General features: G+C 37.8%; 2 protein-coding genes across 3 annotated transcripts in view; one reads left to right on the top strand and one right to left on the bottom strand.

Moving 5' to 3' along the window:
- Window positions 1-226: 226 nt before the first annotated feature.
- TAAR9 (trace amine associated receptor 9) lies at window positions 227-1272 on the bottom strand. The gene is given in 2 exon segments (XM_023230735.1): window positions 227-1050; window positions 1053-1272. Coding segments are annotated over 2 exon segments (1044 nt in total).
- A 19174-nt stretch (window positions 1273-20446) lies between these two features.
- STX7 (syntaxin 7) overlaps window positions 20447-22054 on the top strand; it is a 52575-nt gene continuing 50967 nt past the window's right edge. For both annotated transcript variants that reach the window (XM_023230574.2, XM_023230575.1), the window contains exon 1: window positions 20447-20874. The gene's annotated coding sequence lies outside the window, so the exon portion shown is untranslated. The remainder of the gene's footprint in view (window positions 20875-22054) is intronic.

Genomic DNA, 22054 nt, shown 5'->3' with positions numbered 1-22054 from the left:
ACCACAAGAGAATGTTAAATGGAAAAGAATGGACAGATCTTATTCACCTATCACTAAATCTAAAATATGTCAAAATACATGAAGACAACAAATGCTTTAGAACAACTATTGAACGTATCATCCTCCAACCTGGCAGATGTTCATGCTTGCCTCTCTATGTCCAAGTGTTTGTTTTTGCATTTGACCTTAATTTCAAGTTAGTTTTGAGGTCTCCACAGTAATGTTTTTAATCTGTCTCTACTTCTTCAGAAAATAAATTAGTTGTTGACGAATCACTCCTTAAGACCTTGCCGCTTACAGTAAGTTTTATTGCCTTCCGAAACCATGGGTAAAAGAAAGCATATATCAAGGGGTTCATAGCTAAATTATAATAAACACACCAAACTAAAATCTCATAAACATAAGGAGGAGTTATAAAATTCATATAAGCATCAATCACTGCATCAATGACATATGGTAGCCAAGCGACGAGAAATGCTGCCATAGCAATTCCCAAGGTTCTGGCAGCCTTTCTCTCTCTTTTTGCTACTCTTTCCTTGTAACTCTTTGAGGAGGACTGAGCTTGGCTGGTTGTACTTTCTATCTTCCTAGCCTGATGCTTGGCCACCAAAAATATCTTACTATATATAAACACCATGGCGACAGTCGGTATAAAAAATAGAAGAAAACAAAGTAGGACCCAGTTTTGATTCAGTGGAGCCTGACAACCTCTTACACAGGTGAGAGCAACTACTAATTCCTCAATTCCTTCTTCGTTGGCCTGAGTGTAAAAGATCGAAAAGCTGTATGTGACAGAAAAGAACCAGGAAAGAACAATGCATATCCCTGAAACTGACACAGTAAACTTGGTTGGATAGCTCAGAGGATCAGTAACAGCAATGTATCTATCACCAGAGATACAGCATAAATGAAATAAAGAAGCAAAACAGAAGGATGTGTCAAAACATGTATGGAATTTACAGTAACTGTCCCCAAAGTACCAACAGCTCTCCACAGACCTCACTGTGCTGAAGAGCATCACAGTGACTCCCACCAAGAAGTCAGCACAGCCAGCGACGCGATCAGAAAATTTGTAGGTGTGTGCAGTTGTTTGAAGTGGAGGATAGCAATCATGACCAGTAAGTTTCCAAACACTGCCAGCACAGCCCCAAAACCAAGGACAGCATAGAGGATAGCTCGAGGACGTGGTGAGTAAGGAGTTTAAATGCAGGATCCGTTCACGTTCTCGTGACACAGCTCCACAGGCTCAGCTTGGGAGAAATTGTTCACCATTGCTTTCTTGTTTGAACTATTTTAAAGTTCTCAAATTCCTGCTTTCAAAAATTTTTTTAAAAGGCAGCAATTTCAAAGTCTTCTAGGAGGGGAAAAAAAATCTCCAGTTAAACTGATAAAAGTTTGTGATATTTCTACCAATATTTTTCCATATTAACTATAACCTCTTGACCTTTCTAAAAAGTGTTCCCACATTCACATTTTAATATATTTAGAGTGGAAATGTGTTGCAGAAAGCCATTAAAAATATAGTCAAATATGCTCCTAAATAAATGGCTGGCAATACACTTAGTCCAATGAGATATATAGATATAATTTGCTAATCATTAAAAAAATATTTTCTTGTGTGTTACTTTACCTTCTGAAAAATCTCGTCTGTAACCACCACAGTTGAGAAGTAATTTGGCTGTCAAAGCTGAGCTTTATTACATTATCTCCCCTGAGCAGCACTTTAGCATTAATGACAAACTATGCTTCATTTATTCATGAAGGTAGAGGTAAATTACATCTCCTTCAAACTATACCTTCAAAATCCCTATGGTATAGAGTGTGAAGACTGAGGAAAAGTTTCCTCATTATAGCTTTAAACTTACTTTAGGAATACATTTCTTCTACTACTTATGTTTTCAGAATTTGTGGGTTTTTTTCTTTTTATATTATTTCATGATTCAGACAGCTTGAGATGATTTAGAGAACCAATCTTATTGAATTGATATTAGTCAGTGTAAAAGTATTTTCCAGGCTAATAGGCAGTGTTAGGTGTCTAAAATTAATAATTTATTAAAATACCAATAACTCACCTAACATCTCACCTTCCCATGCTTAGAAAAATGGTGTAGTTTTAAACCTATCACAGAAGAATGGACAAAAACTGGGGTGGACCAGAGAGGGATATTTTTAGATAAGCCATATCCTTGAAGAATAGATTCATGCTGAGTCATCCAAGGCGCAAATAGAGACTAACTTGGTTCCTCTAGGTGTGTGAGTTTGTTGGTATACTGAGGCATAGGGTCTTAAGAAGGTTTAAAGAGTTCACCTAACAACAGTGAATAGTTTTACTTCATTTAACCATGAATAAGCGCAACCTTGCATCTGAATCTTAATCTGTGAGCTAGAGACTGAACTACTTTTATTGGCATTAACCCTATGCCATGGGTCTGGGCTCTGTTGAAAGTGTAGATTCCTAGAAAAGGTTACATGTGTACATATAAGTGTGTATATCTTTTCTCTATATAGCTACAGTTTTTAGGTAATAGGCTTCACTAGTCTGTGAACTTTAAATTTTGTGTGTGTGTGTTTGTGTGTGTGTGTTTGTGTGTGTACAGGCGTGTGCCCAGGTATTTTCAGGTTTCTCTAGTATTTTCCTGGCTTCACTGATCTATGAGTTTTAAATTAATTTATTTTTACTTTTATTTCCCAGTTGGTTCGTACCAGAGCCCTCACTAGTTTGATGGCACAAGACTTAATCTCCTCCTTGCAAAATGTCTCCTGGTTGCTCCTAGGATTCCTCAGAAGGGTGCATCTATGTGCACACAGATCAGTCTACCCAATAAAATGACATTCCGTATCCCCATGTTCTCTTCTTCCCCAGGTCTCCTGATAAGGTCCACCACATCTCTTGTTTTACTCTCAGAATGGCTAAACAAATTCCACCACTGCCACATCCATGGTGCTCTGCCAGAGATTCTGAATGTCTATTTAAAGAATGCTCTTTTCCTAAACTTTAAAAATCTCCACTTCACTAGTACCCAATTAAGGCTGCTATTGTGCAAAAAGATAGTGACCACTTTCCTCAGTTTTTTATACTCGAGCCCTAAAATAGTAGCCTTCAGTCTTGTAGAGTGTCTTAAAACTTGCCCATTCCTGGAAGCAAAGACACTTGAGTAGCAAGGAGCACCCCTAAGACCCACATATTGGTGTTTAATACTTTTAACCAGTAAGAGCGACGAGTGCTTCTTTCTTATTCAAAGAAATGGTTCATTCCCATATGGCACAGGGAAGGTAGTACAGGAGGAAACTGGAACACATTTTGATGCCAAAAATTAAGGAGGATTTTTTTTTAATGTTGGAGTATTTAATAAGAATGATGTTGCTAGCATAAATGAGCTCCTACTGACTGAATATGGGACAATTTGAGCCCTTATGTAACTATGGGGAATAAAAACTATAAACCGTTGAAAAAGAATGAGGCCACACTAATCAGATATAGATAAAATGATAGATAGATAGATAGATAGATAGATAGATAGATAGATAGATGATAAATGAAAGCTCTTTCTTACAATAGAATGCAAAGTGCCAACTGGTACATATGAAGAGAGTATAAATGTGAAACATTGTTTTGGAAACATCACATTAATATTGATTTAGGCAAGAATCATCATCACTAGATGCTAAATTGAGGAGGGGTGGAGTTTTATGAGAATCAGGTAGTATTTATATGGTTTAAAATGTTTCCAAGAAATTGTTTATTACCTGCAAAAGAAAAAAATAGTAGCTATATAGTGGAGACATCAAACAAGACCCTGACAAGATGATCAAAATTAATATCCCCAATGAAGGGCAGATGGCGGGGTATGCCTCTGGATAAGATGCCGTGAGAAGCACAAAATATACGGTACATGGTATTCTAGTCTGGAGTGCATAACCTGGATTTCATCGTGAAGAAATTTCAGAAAAACCCAAGTTGAGAAACATCCTATTTTTAAAAGGGTGGAGGGCGGTGGGGGTTGAGGTTATATTCCTCAAAAATGTTAATGTTGTAAAAGCCTAAAGAACTTCTCCAGAATAAAGGAGACTAAAGGGCAAGAGAGTTGGGAAGCCGAGGCGGGTGGATCACAAGATTGAGGAGGTTGAGATGATCCTGGCTAACATGGTGAAACCTCGTCTCTTCTAAAATACAAAAAATTCTAAAAATACAAAAAAAAAAAAAAAAAGCCAGACATGGTGGCGGGCGCCTGTAGTCCCAGCTACTCGGGAGACTGAGGCAGGAGAATGGCGTGAACCCAGGAGGTGGAGTTTGCAGTGAGCCAAGATCTCACCACTGCACTCCAGCCTGGGCAACAGAGCAAGACTCTGTCTCAAATAAATAAATAAATAAATAAAAATAAGTACAATGCAAGCACTCCAAAATCCAAAAAACAACAGCAACAACAACAACAACAACAAAAAACAAAAAACCCAAATCTGAAACACTTGTACTTTCGTATTAAACATCCCAAATCTGAAAATTCAAAATCTGAAATACTCCAATGAACATTTCCTTTAAGTGCCACGCTGATGCTCAGAAAGTTTCAGATTTGAAATTCTGTATTTCAAATTTTTGGACTTTAGATGCTCAACGTGTAGTGGTATGTAACTGTAAAATTTAGTCAATAAGTTATTAATTATCGAGAGAGGATTTTAAGAGGACTAGAGTAGGAACATATGCCACCTAGAAGTCATGAACTTGAAGCTGAAGCAGTAACTGGGATGACTAAGTTGCCATTGGGTAAGAGATGAATGTGTTTGGGGTTATATAAGGAATTATTACATAAACAGAAAGAGAAAACCATTTAGATGTAAGTAGAGGGAGATAAAGTGTGTGAATTGTAGGGGATATGTATTAATTTGATTGCCTAATATTCAAATATTCTTCCTATCGGTGAGGAATATCAAGAGAGGGGAAATCAGGGCCCAAGTTATGCTATTGGCCCTCTCCATGCACCATGACTCCCCAGTGTCTACAAGACGCATGCATGCACATGGGTCCATGAAAGGGCCATATACGCCAAAGTGACCCCCAAATGCCAAAGGAGCCAAGAAATCAAAGAAGGAGGCAGACAAATTCAGTTTGTCAATATTTTATTGGGGGAACTTATAGACAGAAGCATCGTCTTAGGCAGCTGCAAGACAAATAGATTTCCATACTACAACCTCCCAGATCCAGGGCTTCTATCTTGGGGGAAAAGTATATGTGTTCTGGAAGAAACGTACAGGTGATTATGAGCATGATGTCTATGATTTCTTCAGCAGCATCTCGGATTTCTTTAGAGGAAACCTACAATGAATAGGCATTTCTAGACATCAACTAGACATTTTGGTGGCATTCCCAGACTGGGGGTTAGTCAGCAGATTAGCATTTAAAGTCAAGTCATTCTTGTCCCTACAGCCACTCAGAAACTGAAGATGTGACACAAACCGAGTGGGAGTAAGAGATTCTTCCCAGCACCTGCAGTGATGCTGTTCCATGGGGATGGTGATAGGGTTCAGCTAAGATTGCAAATTGCTGCAGTGGCTTTCTAAGCAGATCATTCAGTGGTGGAATGTTCGCCTGATTCCTCTCTGAGCCTGGTTCTTATGTCTTCCTGTAAATTATGGGGTCTTCCTGAAACTTTTATAATAAATTGAGTTTCTGCCTGAAACAATCTGAAAATGGGTTTGATGTTGTGGATGAGAAAAAATGAAAATTCCAGGATGATTTCTTACATTCTGGCCTATATAAGCTGGTAGAGGAAAAAGCTTGGGTAGAGGGTGGAAGGGGAGGAGATTTCCAGTTGGCACATCTTGATGTTGAGATGCCTTGGAACAATCATGTTGGGAACTGTCCAATAAACAAATGGCTAGATCTGTGTGGAGCTCAAAAGACTAGAGAGATTTATTTGGGGGCCATCATCTTATATGTCACAATTAATCACCCAGGAAACTAAGAGTTGAAGAAATGGTTATTTATTATGAATCTACTGTGTGTCAGGTATCTACCAAATATCATTGTAAAGTAATGAAATTGCTTTTCTCATGTCACACGCAAGTCAAATAATTACTATCCTGCACTATGGCCTGAACAAAATTGTTCAAAATGCTGTATTTTACTTTATGACTTATGGAACTAGTTAGATACAATGCATTAGTCTGTTCTCGTGCTGCTAATAAAGACATATCCAAGACTGGTTAATTTATAAAGGAAAGAAGTTTAATGGACTCACAGTTCCACATGGCTGAGGAAGCCTCACAATCATGGTGGAAGCTGAAGGAAGAACAAAGGGATGTGTTATATGGTAGCAGGCAAGAGAGACCGTGTACAGGGGAACTTCTCTTTACAAAACCATCAGATCTAGTGAGACTTATTCACTGTCATGAGAACAGCACAGCAAAGTCCTGTCCCCGATGATTCAATTACTTCCCATCGGGTCCCTCCCTTGACACATGAGGATTATGGGAGCTGCAATTCAAGATGAGATTTGGGTGGAGACACAGGCAAATCATATCATATAGTAATGGTCTGAAATTTCTATTATTAGATTCTTTCTAGACCAAAATCTAATTGATATTCTTACAGAGTTCAAATGATATAATTTTTTTTCAACAACTTAAAAAAATTTCCACTTCTTGATCAGTATCGGAAGAAATATTAAGTCATGATAGTTTTCTTAATTTCTCTGAAAAAGTATTTTCAAATACTAATTTTTGAGGAAAGTTTATTCATAATTTAGAAATAATTTACTTAACCATATTATAAATTATGGTGATTGAAAATAAAATTTTTAAAGTTGTAGGTAAAAATATAAAGGGGATTGTGACCTATTACTCATTATTTCCTTGGCATTTCTTTATTGCTGAACTATTTTTAAGATAACGTCATTCTTGTTCATGGCCCTCTTATTTTCCCATACTCTGCTGCCCCTTAGCGGTCAACCTGAACAGTACTGGGTTGATCAAACGACGGGACGCCAAGGCTAAACAGGTAAATGCCCAAAACGGAAATGTCTATTTTAAAATCATCCCCACCCAAATACTTTAACGTATGGCTACTCTCTACTCTCTCCCTTCCCTGCAGAACCCAGGAGGCGGAGGTTGCAATAAGCTGAGATCATGCCACTGCACTCCAGCCTGAGCAATAGAGCATGACTCCGTCTCAAAAAAATAAATAATAAATAAATAAATAAAACCTGTATTCAAAGGTGCTTTTGGTCCTTTCCATCATTTCATGATCCTCCTAAAAGACGCCATATTCTAGGATTTTTTCCATGCTTATGAAGTTTCCAGATACTGCATCAGCCTTAAGCAATTAACTGTGGAAATGACTGAATAGTCATAGTTAAAGACACAACTGACAAAGAAATTTGGTTATTTCTGTGGTCTGAAATAACTTAACCATAACTATGATTGATAGCATATACTTGAGTGTATTAGAATTTTAGACATTCCATTCGGCTTGGAACATATATTAATCAAATTCACTAAAATGTAACCTAAAGAGGGTTAAACATTATTTTTTATTTTGACAATGCTTCTCATATCACTTAACATGTCAAATAATCCTGTTTACCTCTCTTTGGGGATGCTTCAAGGGCCCTCTGTTGCATCCTGAAGTTAGAGGTCAGGAAAGACCATTTTGAAACTGAAATTTGATTTTATGAAGCCTGTTGAATATATTAAAACTTTAAAACACTTGCTATTATAAAATAGAATTCCAGGCCACCACAGGTCATTCATTTAGTCAAAATGGTTACCTGAAATTTTTAAAAAGGCAAAAACATTTACTCATTGATAAGGGAAGACTTAACTTTCCAAACAATCTGTCTCTTTTTTTTCCTTCTTTTTCCTGTGGTTTATTCAAAAGAAAAACAAAATTCTTTCATCATTCTTTAATATTCTACGAAAATCTTGTTCAAGAGAGAAAGCCAAATTTCACCTTTGCATTAGTGTACTATTAGTGTCAACCCCGGTTTTTAATAGCATCTTATAGACAAATCTATCCTATTTTAATCAGTTTGACCATAAGGTGAGATTCTCATAAACCTTTAATAATCCTTTATAAATTTTTGTTAAAGAGATCAGTGCTCTAAGAGAACCCTGTTGTGCTTTTATTCCAATGTTCAATTTATGGAAAAACTGAATAATACCCCTTTAAGTTTAGCCAATATGTTCACACACAGAATTTCTTTTACAAGATTAATTTTTCACAAACCTTCCACAACTTGCTCAAACTTTCAGCTTTATCCTTTGTAACTTAAAACAATCCATTAGCCCTTTAATCTAGGCAAACAAGAAAACGAACAACAAAAAGAAAACACACACATTCCCATACTTTCTTATAATCTTTTGTCAAAAGCACATTTCACCTGCCTCACACAGCTTGCATGTAAAACTGTTTTTTCTGTGTCTTAATTACATGTTGCAGTGTAAACTCTTAGTGATTTTTGTTTTTGGTGAAAAACCTGCTAAGTAAGTGGATTTTAATTATGTACTAAGTGTGAAGCCTAGGGCCCAAGACAGACAAGACTGACTGTTTTTTAGCATAGCCAGGGGCTTAGCTAACTCCACATGTCTCCAGACCTTACCTGGAATCTAATGGCTCCAAAGCAGGTAAGTTGAACAACTTTCAAAAGTTAAAGAAGCAGTTTATTACCTTAAAGAATTTAGCAAACCTAATATCTGACCTGCCTAATTTAGACCAACTATCTTTGTTTTACCAATAGTCTTTAACACTCTTTATCTCCCAAAGCTTACTACAGTCACGTAAAGTAAAAGACATTACAGTTTTTATTTTTCTGAAAAAAAAAATTGATTTAAGTGCTTATTATTGTTAAGCCAATTAACCAGAGCTCTTTTATTTATGAATGTCACACACACAACACATATAAATACACAGAAAAACAGAAGATCCAGTATTGGTAAGATTTTTCATTTGCCAGTTTTCAAGTTTCTTAATTGGATTACTGGCTTCAGAGTGGAGTCCTTGGAAAAGCAGGGCTAGGAAGACATCAGTTTCTAGGGACTAGTAAGCAGGCACATCCTGAAGGCAAAAGAGATCCCCAAAAATTAAGGCTCTTATTTTTATACCAGATCCTGGATCCTTCCCCACACCCAAAAAAGAGGGAATCAACCCATCTCCCATGGGAGTCATCTCTCAGTGGGGGAGAGGGGAATGGGGATATAGCCATATCTTCTAGGTGGCCAAGAACATGCTTCTCTGATCCAAATGTGCAAAGAGCCATGTATTCCCCCATAAGTGCCATTAACTATCCCCAAAAGTATATTTAGCTTTAATTCCTGGGGTTTCATGAGGAAAACAGATGTTTTTCCCAAAACGGTTATGTGGCACTTCCTCTGTTTTCCCCAAGGAGTCCCAGGCTTTCTGAAGTTCTCTTAGGTCCTCTCATGTGTGCATCAAGCATGGCAAGGAGACAAATAAAGTAAAACAATTCAAATGACTGAAAAGAAATTTTAAAAAAAAGTTTTTCTAAAAAAACCAAGATCCAAGAATAGAAAAAACCATGAAGGCCTTTCAAATATACCTATAGCTTGAATATCTGCTTTTAATGAAGCTGACTTGTAACCAAATATCTTATTGCCAGACTCTAGCCAGAACAAACAAAAAATATTTCTGACTTTTGAACTTACCAAAGGTAACCTCCCACATGCTCAGAGAAAGGAAAATTCAAGATGGGAAGTCAGAAGTTGTTTATAAATGGGAAGAGAATCAATAAATGGCAAAAGTCACAGAGATAACGAACCAGAAAGGTCTCATTTCCTAAGCCAGGAATTGAGCCCTGGCTGCCACTGTGAAAAGATAAAGCCTAAGGCACCAAGCTATAGCATTGGGCAGTTTCCATTGCTTTTCCCAGAAGGAGCTGAAAGCAGTCACTTCTGAGCTTGCAAAAGTGATTAAGATAATTTTAACTGATTAAGATAATTTGTAGAGCTAACTATGATATGAACCCCAAAATTCTTGTTTCCTGAATGGCAGAGACCAAGAGAAAGTAGCACCATGTAGTTATGGGGTGAAGCTCCCAAGGACACAAAACAGGATGGGAGGAAAATCTTAATGAGTTTTTTTTTTTTTGTTTCAGGCACCTGCAGCAAAGTGTGTACCTGACCAGTTTGCCGGGCTGGCTTGAACAGTGAGCTTATGGGGGTCCTAGGTCCGCATTCTATCCTAAGGACCTCTTTTTATGACAGAACAACACAGAAAGACAAATTCTTAGCACAAAGTACACCAGATTCACTACAGCTTAAGACTACCCTCATGCATCCTTTTTCTTATTAATTAAAACTTTGCAGAGGAGACAGTGATTTTTTACCATTCCTACAACTGATTTGCAAAGAGACAGAGAGGCCAGAAGTCTGACTGGTAAGAAATCCTTACCATTTTTGCTTGCATGCCACATTTCTGGGTTCCCTTTCCTTGAGCGCCCCTAGTCACCCTGCTGGCTTCACCACAGTCTTGGGGCTCAAACTGCAATACAAAGGAAAATCATCTTTTTTGGTTTCATGGATCCACAGGCAGAAGCCTCTCAATTTTGTATGACGCCACATGAGGGATTGCATGGGGGAACCGAATTAATGTTTTCCATTCTGGCCAGAGTAAAATACATGTGGCAAAACATAGACATTAGCCACTCTGCCTAGCACCAAATATCAAACTGACAAGGTTCGAACTTGCCCCTAGTTGGGCCCTGTCTGCCATCTTTGATCCACTCAGAGTCAGGTGTAATGATTTCCTGACCATTAAACAAAACTTAATAAATTTAAAAGAATAGAAATCATACAAAGTATGTTTTCTGACCATAAAAATACACTAAATATTAATAAAATAAAATTATCTTAAACACCTCAAATATTTGGAACATTAAACAATACATTTCTAAAAATCACTCTGGGTCAAAGAGGGTGTCTTAAGGGTTATCTAAAAAATATTTTGAATTAAATGAAAGTAAAAAATACAACATATCAAAATGTGTGTGATGCAGCTAAAGTAGTACTTAAATGAAAATATATAGCAGTAAATGCTTATATAAGAAAAGAAGAAAAATCTCAAGTCAGTAACTTAAGCTTCCAACTTAAGAAACAAGAGAAAAAAAGGAACAAATTAAACTTAAAGCAAGTAGAAGGAAGGAAATAAATATTAGGACAAAAATACATAAAATTGAAAACCAAAAAATAATGGGAAAAAATCAATGGAACCAAAAGCTTAAAAAAATCAATAGTATTAATAAACCTGTTTCCAGGCTAAGAGAAAAAAAGAGAGAAGATGCAAATTACAGCATCAGAAACAGAAGAAAGAATATTATTACTAATCCTGAGACATCAAAGAGAAAATAGGGAATGCTACAAATAGTCCTATACATATAAATTCAACAACTTAGATGAAATAGGCAAACCTCTTAAAAGAAACAAACTACCGAAACTCACTCAAGAAGAGATAGATCAACTGAATGGTCCTACATCTAATGAATGTGCTGTATAGTTAAAAATCTTTAAAAACATACAAAGTAAGGCCCTTGTGGTTTCACTGGTGAATCCTACTGATATTTAAGGACAAAACAATACCAATCCTACAAAATCTTTTTCAGAAAATAGAAAAGGAGGGGACACATTCCACTTATATGAGATCAGCATTGTCATGATGCTGAAACCAGACAAAAATATTATAAGTAAAAAACAAGCAAAAACTACAGACAATAGCCCTCAAAAATACAAATACAAGCATTTTCAACAATATATTAGCAAATAAAATCCAGCAATGTATAATAAGAATAATATATCACCACCAAGTGGGATTAATCCTAGGAATGCAAGGCTGGCTCAATGTTTGAAAATCAATTACTATCTCTTCACCATATTAACAGACTAAAAAGTGAAAGTATAGAATCAATAGGTGGAGAAAAAGCATTTGACAAAACTTAGCATTAATTAATGATTAAAATTCTCAGCAAGCTAGAAATAGAAGAAAACATCCTTAATGTAGGAAAAGAAATCTTAAAAAATCTACAGCAAGCATCATACTGTTCTTCCTGCTTAGTGGTGAGAAACTGAATGCTTTCCTCCTAAGATCAGAAACCCAGCACGGATGTCCTCTCTCATTAGTACTATTCAGTGTCATAATGGAAGTTCTAATTACTTTGACAGAGCAAGAAAAAGAAATAAAATGCATACAGGATAAGAAAAAAATAAAACTATATTCACAGATTATATTTGTTTTTGTGGGGAAAAGAGTGACTTTATTTTAAATGCTAATCTGCCATGCGACTTCTGACTAACCCCAAGTCCAGGAATGCCGCCAAAATGTCTTGCTGATGTATTACTTTTTATTTAGAAATGCCTATTTACTGTAAGTTTTTCTCCAAAACCTCCCTTGATGCTGTTACAGAAATCTTAGGCCCTGATGCTCATAGCCACCTACATATTCCTTCCAGAGCACATATACTTTTCCCTCAAGATACATGCCCTGGATCTCGAGGGTTGCAGTGCAGAGATCTATTTGTCTTGTGGCCACCCAAGACCATGCTGCTGTCTGTAAGTTCCCTCTAATAAGTCACTCAATACCAGTATCAATGAACTAGGTTTGTCTGCCTCCTTCTTTGGTCTCTTGCCTTCTTTGGCATTTGGGGGTCACTTTTTATATATACCCTTTCACAGAACAACTGTCTATGTAGAAATTCTAAAGAATACACAAAAAGCTCATACAACTAATACCTTCATTTAGTAAGGTCACAGAAAACAAGGATGTTATACAGAAACCAATTATATTTCCATATTTCAGCAAAGAAGAAGTAAAAATTAAAATTTAAAAATACATGTACAATAGTACCCAAATGAATAAACTACATATGACTCACAAGATATGTGCAGAATCTGTATATTGTAAAGTACAAAACACTGATGAAAAACAATATAAGAAAATCTAAATAGATGTGGAGATACACTATGTTTATGGATTGAAAGTCTCAACATTAAGATGTCAGTTCTTCCCAATGTGTTCTGTAGAGTCAGAACAATCCCAATCAAATTCCGGCATGATTTTGTAGATATTGACTAGCTGCTTCTAAAATCTCTGTAGAAAAGCCAAGAAACTTTGAAATTTTGAAATGATCAAAAATTCTGGAAAATGAAAAAGTCAGAGGACTCATATTATCCAATTTCAAAACATACACTAGAGAGCTTCAGTAATCAAGACAGCATGATGTTGGAGAAAATATAAACATAGATTAATAGAACAGAAAATGAAAAATAGAGAGAGGTTCACAGAAACATAGTCAACTGAGTTTTGGCAAAAATGCAAAGGCAATTCATTGGAGAAAAGGTAGACTTTTCAACAAAGGTACTGAAATAATTGGACATTCATATGCAAAAAACCATACGAAATGAATCTTAACAGATACCTGGCCGGACGCGGTGGCTCAAGCCTGTAATCCCAGCACTTTGGGAGGCCGAGACGGGTGGATCACGAGGTCAGGAGATCGAGACCATCCTGGCTAATACGGTGAAACCCCGTCTCTACTAAAAAATACTAAAAAAAAAACTAGCCGGACGAGGTGGCGGGCGCCTGTGGTCCCAGCTACTCCGGAGGCTGAGGCAGGAGAATGGCGTAAACCCGGGAGGCGGAGCTTGCAGTGAGCTGAGATCCGGCCACTACACTCCAGCCCGGGCGACAGAGCGAGACTCTGTCTAAAAAAAAAAAAAAAAAAAAAAAAAAGATACCTGATACATTCTACAAAAATTAACTGAAAATGAATTGTAAACCTATATGTAAAATGTAAAACCATAAAACTTTGAGAATAAAATACAGGAAAAATCTGTATAACTTTGGGTTTGGTGATGAGCTTTTAAATTAATCACTAAAGACATAATTTATAAAACAAAAATATGGCCACCTGAAATTTATCAAAATTAAAGATTTATTTCTCCATGAAAGACACCATTAAGAGAATGAACAGGGTGTGGTGGCATGTGCCTATAGTCCTAGCTACTCTGGAGGCTGGGAAGAAAGGATTGCTTGAGCCCAGAAGTTTAAAAAGTTGTATGTCCAATGATCAGGCCTATGTATAGCCACTGCATTCTAGCCTGGGCAACATAGCCAGATCCCAGATCTTTTCTGAAAGAAAATTTTAAAAATTTTAAAAGAAGAGAATGAAAAGATAAGCTACAGAGCTACAGACTAGGAGAAAATGCATGCAAATGATAAATTTGATAAAGCACCAGAATACAAAAATAATTCCTAAAACTCAACAGTGGGAAGACAACCCAATAAAAAATAGGCAAAAGATTTGAATTAACATTTCACTAAAGAAGACGTATGGATTTCAAATAAGCATGCATAAAATCACAATGAGATGTCACTACACACCCATGAGAATATGAGAATGAAAAATATTTTTTCAATTCAACAATATCAAAAGGTGACAAAGAAGTAGAGTAACAGAGATCCTCAATCATTGCTGATGGGAATGCAAAATGATATAGCCACCTTGGAAAACAATTTGGAGGAATTTTGTAAAATTAAATGTAGAACCAGAACTGACATCTTCCAGTAATTTGCCAAAATGATGAACACAAACGGAAAGAGGAGAGGCACCTGATACATGTTCTCTAGGCCTTTTAGAAAACATGGAGTTGTTCTTTTGGCCACATACACGCAAATCTACAAGAAAGGTGATACTGTAGTCATCAAGAGGATGGGTGCTGTTCAAAAATGAATGCCCCACAAGTGTCACCATGGAAAAACTGGGAGAGTCTACAGTGTTACCCAGCATATTGTTGGCATTGTTGTAAACAAACAAGTTAAGGGCATGATTCTTGCCAAGATAATTAATGTGCATATTGAGCATATTAAGTACGCTAAGTGCCAAGATAGCTTCCTGAAACATGTGAAGGAAAATGATCAGAAAAAGAAGGATCTCAAGGAGAAAGTCACCTGAGTGCAATTAAAGCAGCAGCCTACTCCATCCAGAGAAACACACTTTGTGAGAACCAATAGGAAGGAGCTTGCCTGCTAGAACTCATTTCCTATGAATTCATGCCATAATAGGTGTAAAAAAATTACCTCTAGATTGTAAAAACATTTGTCTTCATTGAGTAGAAGTGTGGTGGCCCCTCCCCCAGAGCACTATTTAAAGCAAAAATAAATGAATAAATATACACTTATACAGCCCAACAAACCTACTTCTAGATATTCACTCAAGTGATTGAAAACTTCTATTGTTACCAAAATCTGTATTTAAGTATTTATAGAAGTTTTATTCATAATTGCCAAAAAATTGGAAACAATGAAGAGGTGAATGGATAAATAAGCCATGTTATATCCAAACAATGAATATTATTCAGCCACAAAAAAAAAACTATAGATTTATACAACAATGTGGATGTATCTTAAATGCATTCTGCTAAGTGAAAGAAATCAGACCCAAAAGGTTATACATTGTATGATTGAATTTATAGGACATTCTGGAAAAGGCAAAACTTTGGTAATAGAAAGCACAAGCGGTTGCCAAGGGAGGGAGGAGGGGGATGGGTTGAATAAAGGTTGTTGTGAAAGGCAATTTTCAGTATGATAGAACTGTTCTCTATGTTATTGGAGTTATGGATACATTACTCTATGCATCTGTCAAAAATCCACAGAACTATATACCACAATGAGCTTTATACAATTTTCAAGAAAATCAATCAGTATATTTGTGGATCATAGGATAGAATGTAGACCTATGACAAATGAATTTAACTGCAAAGCAAACATAACCTAATTTCACTGAAGGGGATAGGTAAAGAGCCAACCATGGTGATTTTTAAGAAAATGTTGTTTTGACTCAATATTATAAGACTAAAGACAAAAAGAACTATACTTACTGCACTAAATACTTTTTTCTCACACAGAGTAGGAGTTAGCAATTTTGAAGCTATTAGGTTGGTGCAAAGGTAATTGCGGTATAATGGCAAAAAGCACAATTACCTTTGTACCAACCTAATTTTTTACATTATACAAATAAGAACATAAATTGTAGATAATGGGAGCTAGGTTTCTCACTTCTAGAGGAAGAAGCTAAAAATTAGGATGAGGGAAGGTTAGAATGACCTCTATAATGTTGGATTAGAGTTGAGAATGCCTAGATGAATTCATGTTTTTATGTATATAGATAAAATCTGATACAGTTATGGATATATGAAACAATTGGAAAACAATTTGGCAGTTTCTTGTAAAATTAAATATATAGACATATTTTTTATAAGGCTTATACTGCATATAATTTATACTACATACATTTCTCTATGGACCAGTTCCCTGATTCCCTGCCCCAACTCACACAAACCCCACCTCTGCCCAGTCCAAGCACTTTTATTTTTACCAAATAAATTTTGGGGCATGCAGCAAACGTGAGGATGGCATGAAGCCTGGAGTAAATATCCTACATACATGAATTAGTATATATACATTTATTTCCTAGCTCTGTCCATTGAGGGGAGCATAGAAGCATTGACACCCTAGTAACAATGAGAAGGCTAGTGCCTTGATCTTGATTTCTCTTCTTTTCTATTTTTTGGTAGGGTGAGGGACAGGGTCTCACTCTGTTGCCCAGGCTGCAGTGCAGTGGCATGATCTTGGCTCACTGCAGCCTTGACCTCTTGGGCTCAGGCAGTCCTCCCACCTCAGCCTCCCGAGTAGCTGGGACTACAGCTACTGTGCACATCACCACACCCAGCTAATTTTTGTAGAAATGAGTGTTTTAGCCAAGGTTCTCTAGAGGAACAGAATTATACATATATATGAATTATACATATATATACATACATATATATACAATTATATATATATATGAGTTTATTAAATATTAACTCACATGATTACAAGGTCCCACAATAGGCTGTCTGCAGGCTAAGGAGCAAGGAAAGCTAGTCTGAGTTCCAAAGCTGAAGAACTTGGATGTTCGGGGGCAGGAAGCATTCAGCATGGGAGAAAGATGTAGGCTGGGAGGCTAGGCTAGTCTAGCCTTTTCACGTTTTTCTGCCTGCTTTATATTTGCTGGCAGCTGATTAGATGGTGCCCACCACATTAAGGGTGGGTCTGTGTTCTCCAGCCCACTGACTCAAATGTTAATCTCTGTTGGTGACACCTTCACAGACATACCCAAGATCAATACTTTGCATCCTTCAGTCGAATCAAGTTGATACTCAGTATTAACGATCACAAGAGGGTTTTGCCCCATTGCCTAGGTTGGTCTCGAACTCCTGGACTCAAAGGATGTGCCTGCCTTCGCCTTCTAAAGTGCTAGGTTTACAGGTGTGAGCCATGCTACTGTGCCTGGTGGTCCTGGCCCTTGATTTCTAAATAACGTTTTCCAAGAAAAGGAAGAAGAGCTCAATAGCAAAATGACGGCTTCTAGAGCTGGAGCGGGGAAAATACAAGCTAGTTTAGTTGGTACTGCTATACCAATGCTAATTTCTTAGTTTTGACAAGTGGACCATGGTTATGTAAGATGTTAACATTAGGGGAACATTAGGAGAACATTAGAGGAACCTGGGTGAGGTATATATAGGAGCGCTGTACTATTTTTGCAGCTCTTCTATAAATCTAAAGTTATTTCAAAATAAAGAATTATTTAAAACATGGGGGAGAAGAAAAAATGCGTTCTAGCTAATGGGAACTATGTGAGCGAAGCAAAGAAATAAGAAAACCCCTGGTTTGTGATTGGGGAGCTAGCTGCTGGGAGGGAGGGGTGAGCAGACAGATATAGAGAAGTTATTTAAGTCAACATATTTCAAGCATAAATTTTGATGTTTGGAAAGGCAGGATTGAGACCACGTGGTCCTTATATGTATAGGGACTATATGATGCATCATCTGAACTGAAGCACGTTTGAGAATGAAAGGGCATGCTCAGAAGACAGGCGGCCAGGACAACAAGCATTAACTAGGACTGTCCTAGCAAACTAAATGTGTGGTCACCCTGTGTATATGCAGGGGGCTTGAACTTGATTTTGAGAGCAGTGTTTTCCATTATGCATATTTAAAAATTTTACAGACAAGTTCCACCATCAAATACACTCATAAAATACCAGGCAAAAGAAATTTATACATGTTTCTTTTCTGAACCACTTCTCAGTGCCTTTAATTTACAAATATGCTCTGTGAATCTTCAAGAATGTAATATAATATGTTTCCCAAACATTTCTTTGTAGACCAAGTCCCTGATTCCTTACTTCAACCCACATAATTCCCCGGCTCTCCCCAATTTAATCATTTTGGTTTTTTTTCTTAAGATTTACAGTTCAGGGAATGCTGCAATCATGGAAATGGCATGAAGCCTGGAGCAAAATTCTCAGATTGGAGCTTCAAATATTCAGTGGTGGCTTTGACAATAATAAAGTTGAGAAGACCCAGGGATAGAAGATCCAACAAGGAGGCTATTGCAATGTCAACTGTGAGGGACAGAGAGACGAGGGCACATATAAACACTTAGGAGGTCAAATTAGAAATGAAAATACCAGTCATCAGGAGGTAAAATTAGAAACAAATATACCAATCATCATGCTATAATGCTCTATGTAAGATTTCCATGGGATACCTGTTTATTACCTCCGTGTTCAAAAGCTAGGGCAAAATCAATCCTGTACTTGGCATATGACTAGGCACTTGTGTGATCTTAAACAGAAAACAAGTAGACTGTAGAGAGACATGGAAGGTGCTTAAAAATAAGGTACAACTGAACTAACTCTTGTTTATTAAGTATTAATTTAAACTTCCTTTTAATCTAGCACAGATTTTTAAAACTAGTTGTGGTTTTCCCACTGTATTATAAATAAAAAACAAACTTTCCTAAGTCAGCTTGTACTTCTCACTTACCAATAAGTCCCTATCTTGCTCTATTCACCTTTTTGTGTCTTATACTTCTTTGGCTTTCCCAGAAGATCATACAGTGGTCATGTAAAAAATATTTTTAGTTTAGTAACTACTAAATGAACCAGCAATTATCTCCTTCTATTCCCTGGAATTGCTATCCCAGACACTGGAGATATAGCAGTGGACAGTTCTCCATCCTACATGAGAGACATTACATAGGAGGTATTTATATTAATAAGGACACAACAGGAATGCATATAACATTCCCCACTCAAGAACTTCTGGTTTCCTTCAAAATCTCTCCAAGAAGGCCCAAATCTCCAAATTACTATTTCTGAAAATCCAAATTACAAGCCTTCAGTCACAGGTAACTTCTGCACATGGAAAGGATTTATTTGGGGAGATGTGACATTATTACTCATCAAATTAGGAGACTTTTTAAGCCCTACCAGGTTCAAGACACCTGGCTGAATTTAAAGGTAGCAACCAGATTCACAGGTGAAATATTATAAGTATCAGGAACTCTTTGTAATTCATTTATCCTAATACTTCTAAATTTTGCAAGGTTGTCTAGACTATATTTATTTTTTTCCATTTGAATACCAAAGGATGAAATATTATTCTTAAGTTTTCAAAAGACCTGGAAGGAATCCACTCATAACATATTTTAAAGCAAGAAATTGCAATAAGCCCAGGATGAGGGCTCAGACAGCTAAGTTTTGGTCCCAGCATAGTCAGTAACTATCAGGGCAACTTGAAGAGGCCACTTAATCTCAGGTTCTTCTGTAGTGCATTGTACCTTCCCCTCCCAGAGCCCAGAGTTCTATCAAAGATAATATGAATGGTATTTGGAAAGTGCACTAAACCTCACACGGAGGTAAGATCCTTTCATGAGTTCCTTCAATGATTGAAACGTCTCTTCCTACGTTCACCGGCGACTTCCTAATTCTCAAGTACAATGCACTACTTTCATTTCTTTATTTACTTGAACTTTCTGTGACAGGTGACATGATGGACCATTCCCTCTTTTTTCCCCTCATTCTCTAGTTTGCCTTTTCCTGGTTTATTTCCTATCTTGTGGGTTACTCCTTTTCTGGGTTATTCTTTCTCTGTCCATCTCTCTTAAACAGATAATATTCCACACTTAGTGTTGGTGAGTTCCAACCAGAATTCTACACTGGGTTTTGCTTTTTTCCACTTAAGTGCATCTGGACTTTTGATATCACATATCCGGGTAATCATTTTAGAAAATAGTGTTTCCTTAATATAGGCAAAGGCTAAGCCAATCTATCTTCTAATTAATTTGTTGAGGGCTTGCTTTCATTTGTAGCAATTGATGCTTTTCATCTAACAATTACATTATATTTGCATATTTATCATTGGAACAGTCTCTGCTTGTTTTAAACCCTGTGAAAACTACGCCCTGCTTTTCAGGAATGCTTCGAATGACTTGTATGTACTAGGAAAACTTGTTTACTAAGTGAGGACCCAGAGATGACTCTTCACTTATTCCTTCATTGTTCCCGCTAGGATTGTGTATTCGCCTTTGCATTTTTCGATAGAGCTGTGAACGCGATCTACTGCAGTTAAAGCTTAGCAAACAAGATAGGCAGGAGCTAAGGGGCGGGGTGAAGACCCGCGTGCAAGAAGGCTGGCTTCACCAGATAAAGAAGACAACCGTCCTCCATTCTGTCCTCTGCTTTTTTGCACGCAGGCTAAGAGGCGTTCACCATCTCTACGTCAGGCTTCAAAGAACAGCTCCCTTGCAATTTTGCTGATACCCCCATTCCTTAGCTTGGAACCGGAGGGGCGGTGAGGGCCGCTGTCACTCAGCCCCGCGGACCAATAGTAAAGGGGTGAACCCCGCCTTCTTCCTTGAATTGTGCTGCGGGCATGCGCATTGGGCGTCCCCACGCCACCGCCCATCAGCTGAGAATTGCAGCTGAGGGCTGCGGGGCCGGTGGGTGACGGTGGTCGGAGGTGTAGGAGGGAGCCGCGGAGGTCCAGGTAAGAGGACCCTGGGGAGGGAGGGTTCCCTGGCCGTGCGACAGGGAGGCGCAGTGCCCCTGCCGCGCTGCGCCTCCTTGTTTGTGCGCGTGGTCAGGTGGCCGCCGCCCTGCGCTCTGCAGCAGGCACTGGGTAGGTAAGGAAGGGCCGGACTGCCCGGCTCCCGGAGCGCCTGCGGCTCCCCACGCCCCCAAGGCCGGGTGCAGGGGCGCGGCGCGTTCCGCATTCCTGGAGCGCGCGGCTGTGGTTAGGTGGGCCTGGCCAGCCACGCACCCGCCGCTGTCCCCTGGGCAGCGCTCCCGAGGCGCACGGCGGGGCGGGCGCCAGACCCGGCTGGGGCCCAGCTCAGGAATCCAGACACGAGCAAATGACCTCTTCCTCTTTTCAACTCACGGATTGAAAAACACACTTTAAACTTCCCGAATATAGAGGAACTGAAAAATGTATGGCTGTAGTAGACAAACCGTATGTTTGTTTATTCAGTGGCTCGTAGTATTTGTTTTATTTGACTTGATGACTTTAACATACTTTCTTTGACATTCTTAGTATACACGTTTAATTAATTTACATAAAAACCTTTAAACATATATAAAATATTTCTAGTATTTCCTCCACCTTGTTTTCTAGTTACTTACTTTCTTTAAATTCAGACAAAGAAAAAAAAGTTGCATTTCTGATCAAATGCTGTGTGTTTTCTCCCACAAATTTCTCACATTTGCTTGGCTCTTATCTATATGTGTTAATTTTTGTTTACCTCAGATCGTTGTATTCTGACTATAATTATATATAGTATATAAAACTTGCCCAGAATCTGGAAGAAAAGAAAGTAATTATGAAATGCTGTGCTATTTAATAATGTTGGAAGTGAACGTTTCTTCTGCAGGTTCTCTGAGCACACCTGGGCAGAGGCTGATAATGGTGTTAAACTGTGTTTGTGATGTCTCCGGGCCTTATAGGCCGCTTTGAGAAGTTGGCCTCAGACTTGTGACTAGTTAAGAATTATGCTCTTAACTTCACAGTGTCTGCAGAGGTTAATATGATACCATATTAACTCATTAACATCATCATTTTTCCTCAGATATGTTACTTATGTTGCTCTTGATAACAAAATCAATCCTCATTTTGATTATGACCCCAAGCTTTAAGTGTTGATGATTGAAAAGTAAATAATAGAAAATAT

This window comes from Piliocolobus tephrosceles, chromosome 5, assembly GCF_002776525.5.
Source record: "Piliocolobus tephrosceles isolate RC106 chromosome 5, ASM277652v3, whole genome shotgun sequence".
Classification (NCBI taxonomy): domain Eukaryota; kingdom Metazoa; phylum Chordata; class Mammalia; order Primates; family Cercopithecidae; genus Piliocolobus; species Piliocolobus tephrosceles.
Note: the sequence above shows the minus strand (reverse complement) of the source record. Positions and strands in the feature narration are given on the sequence as shown.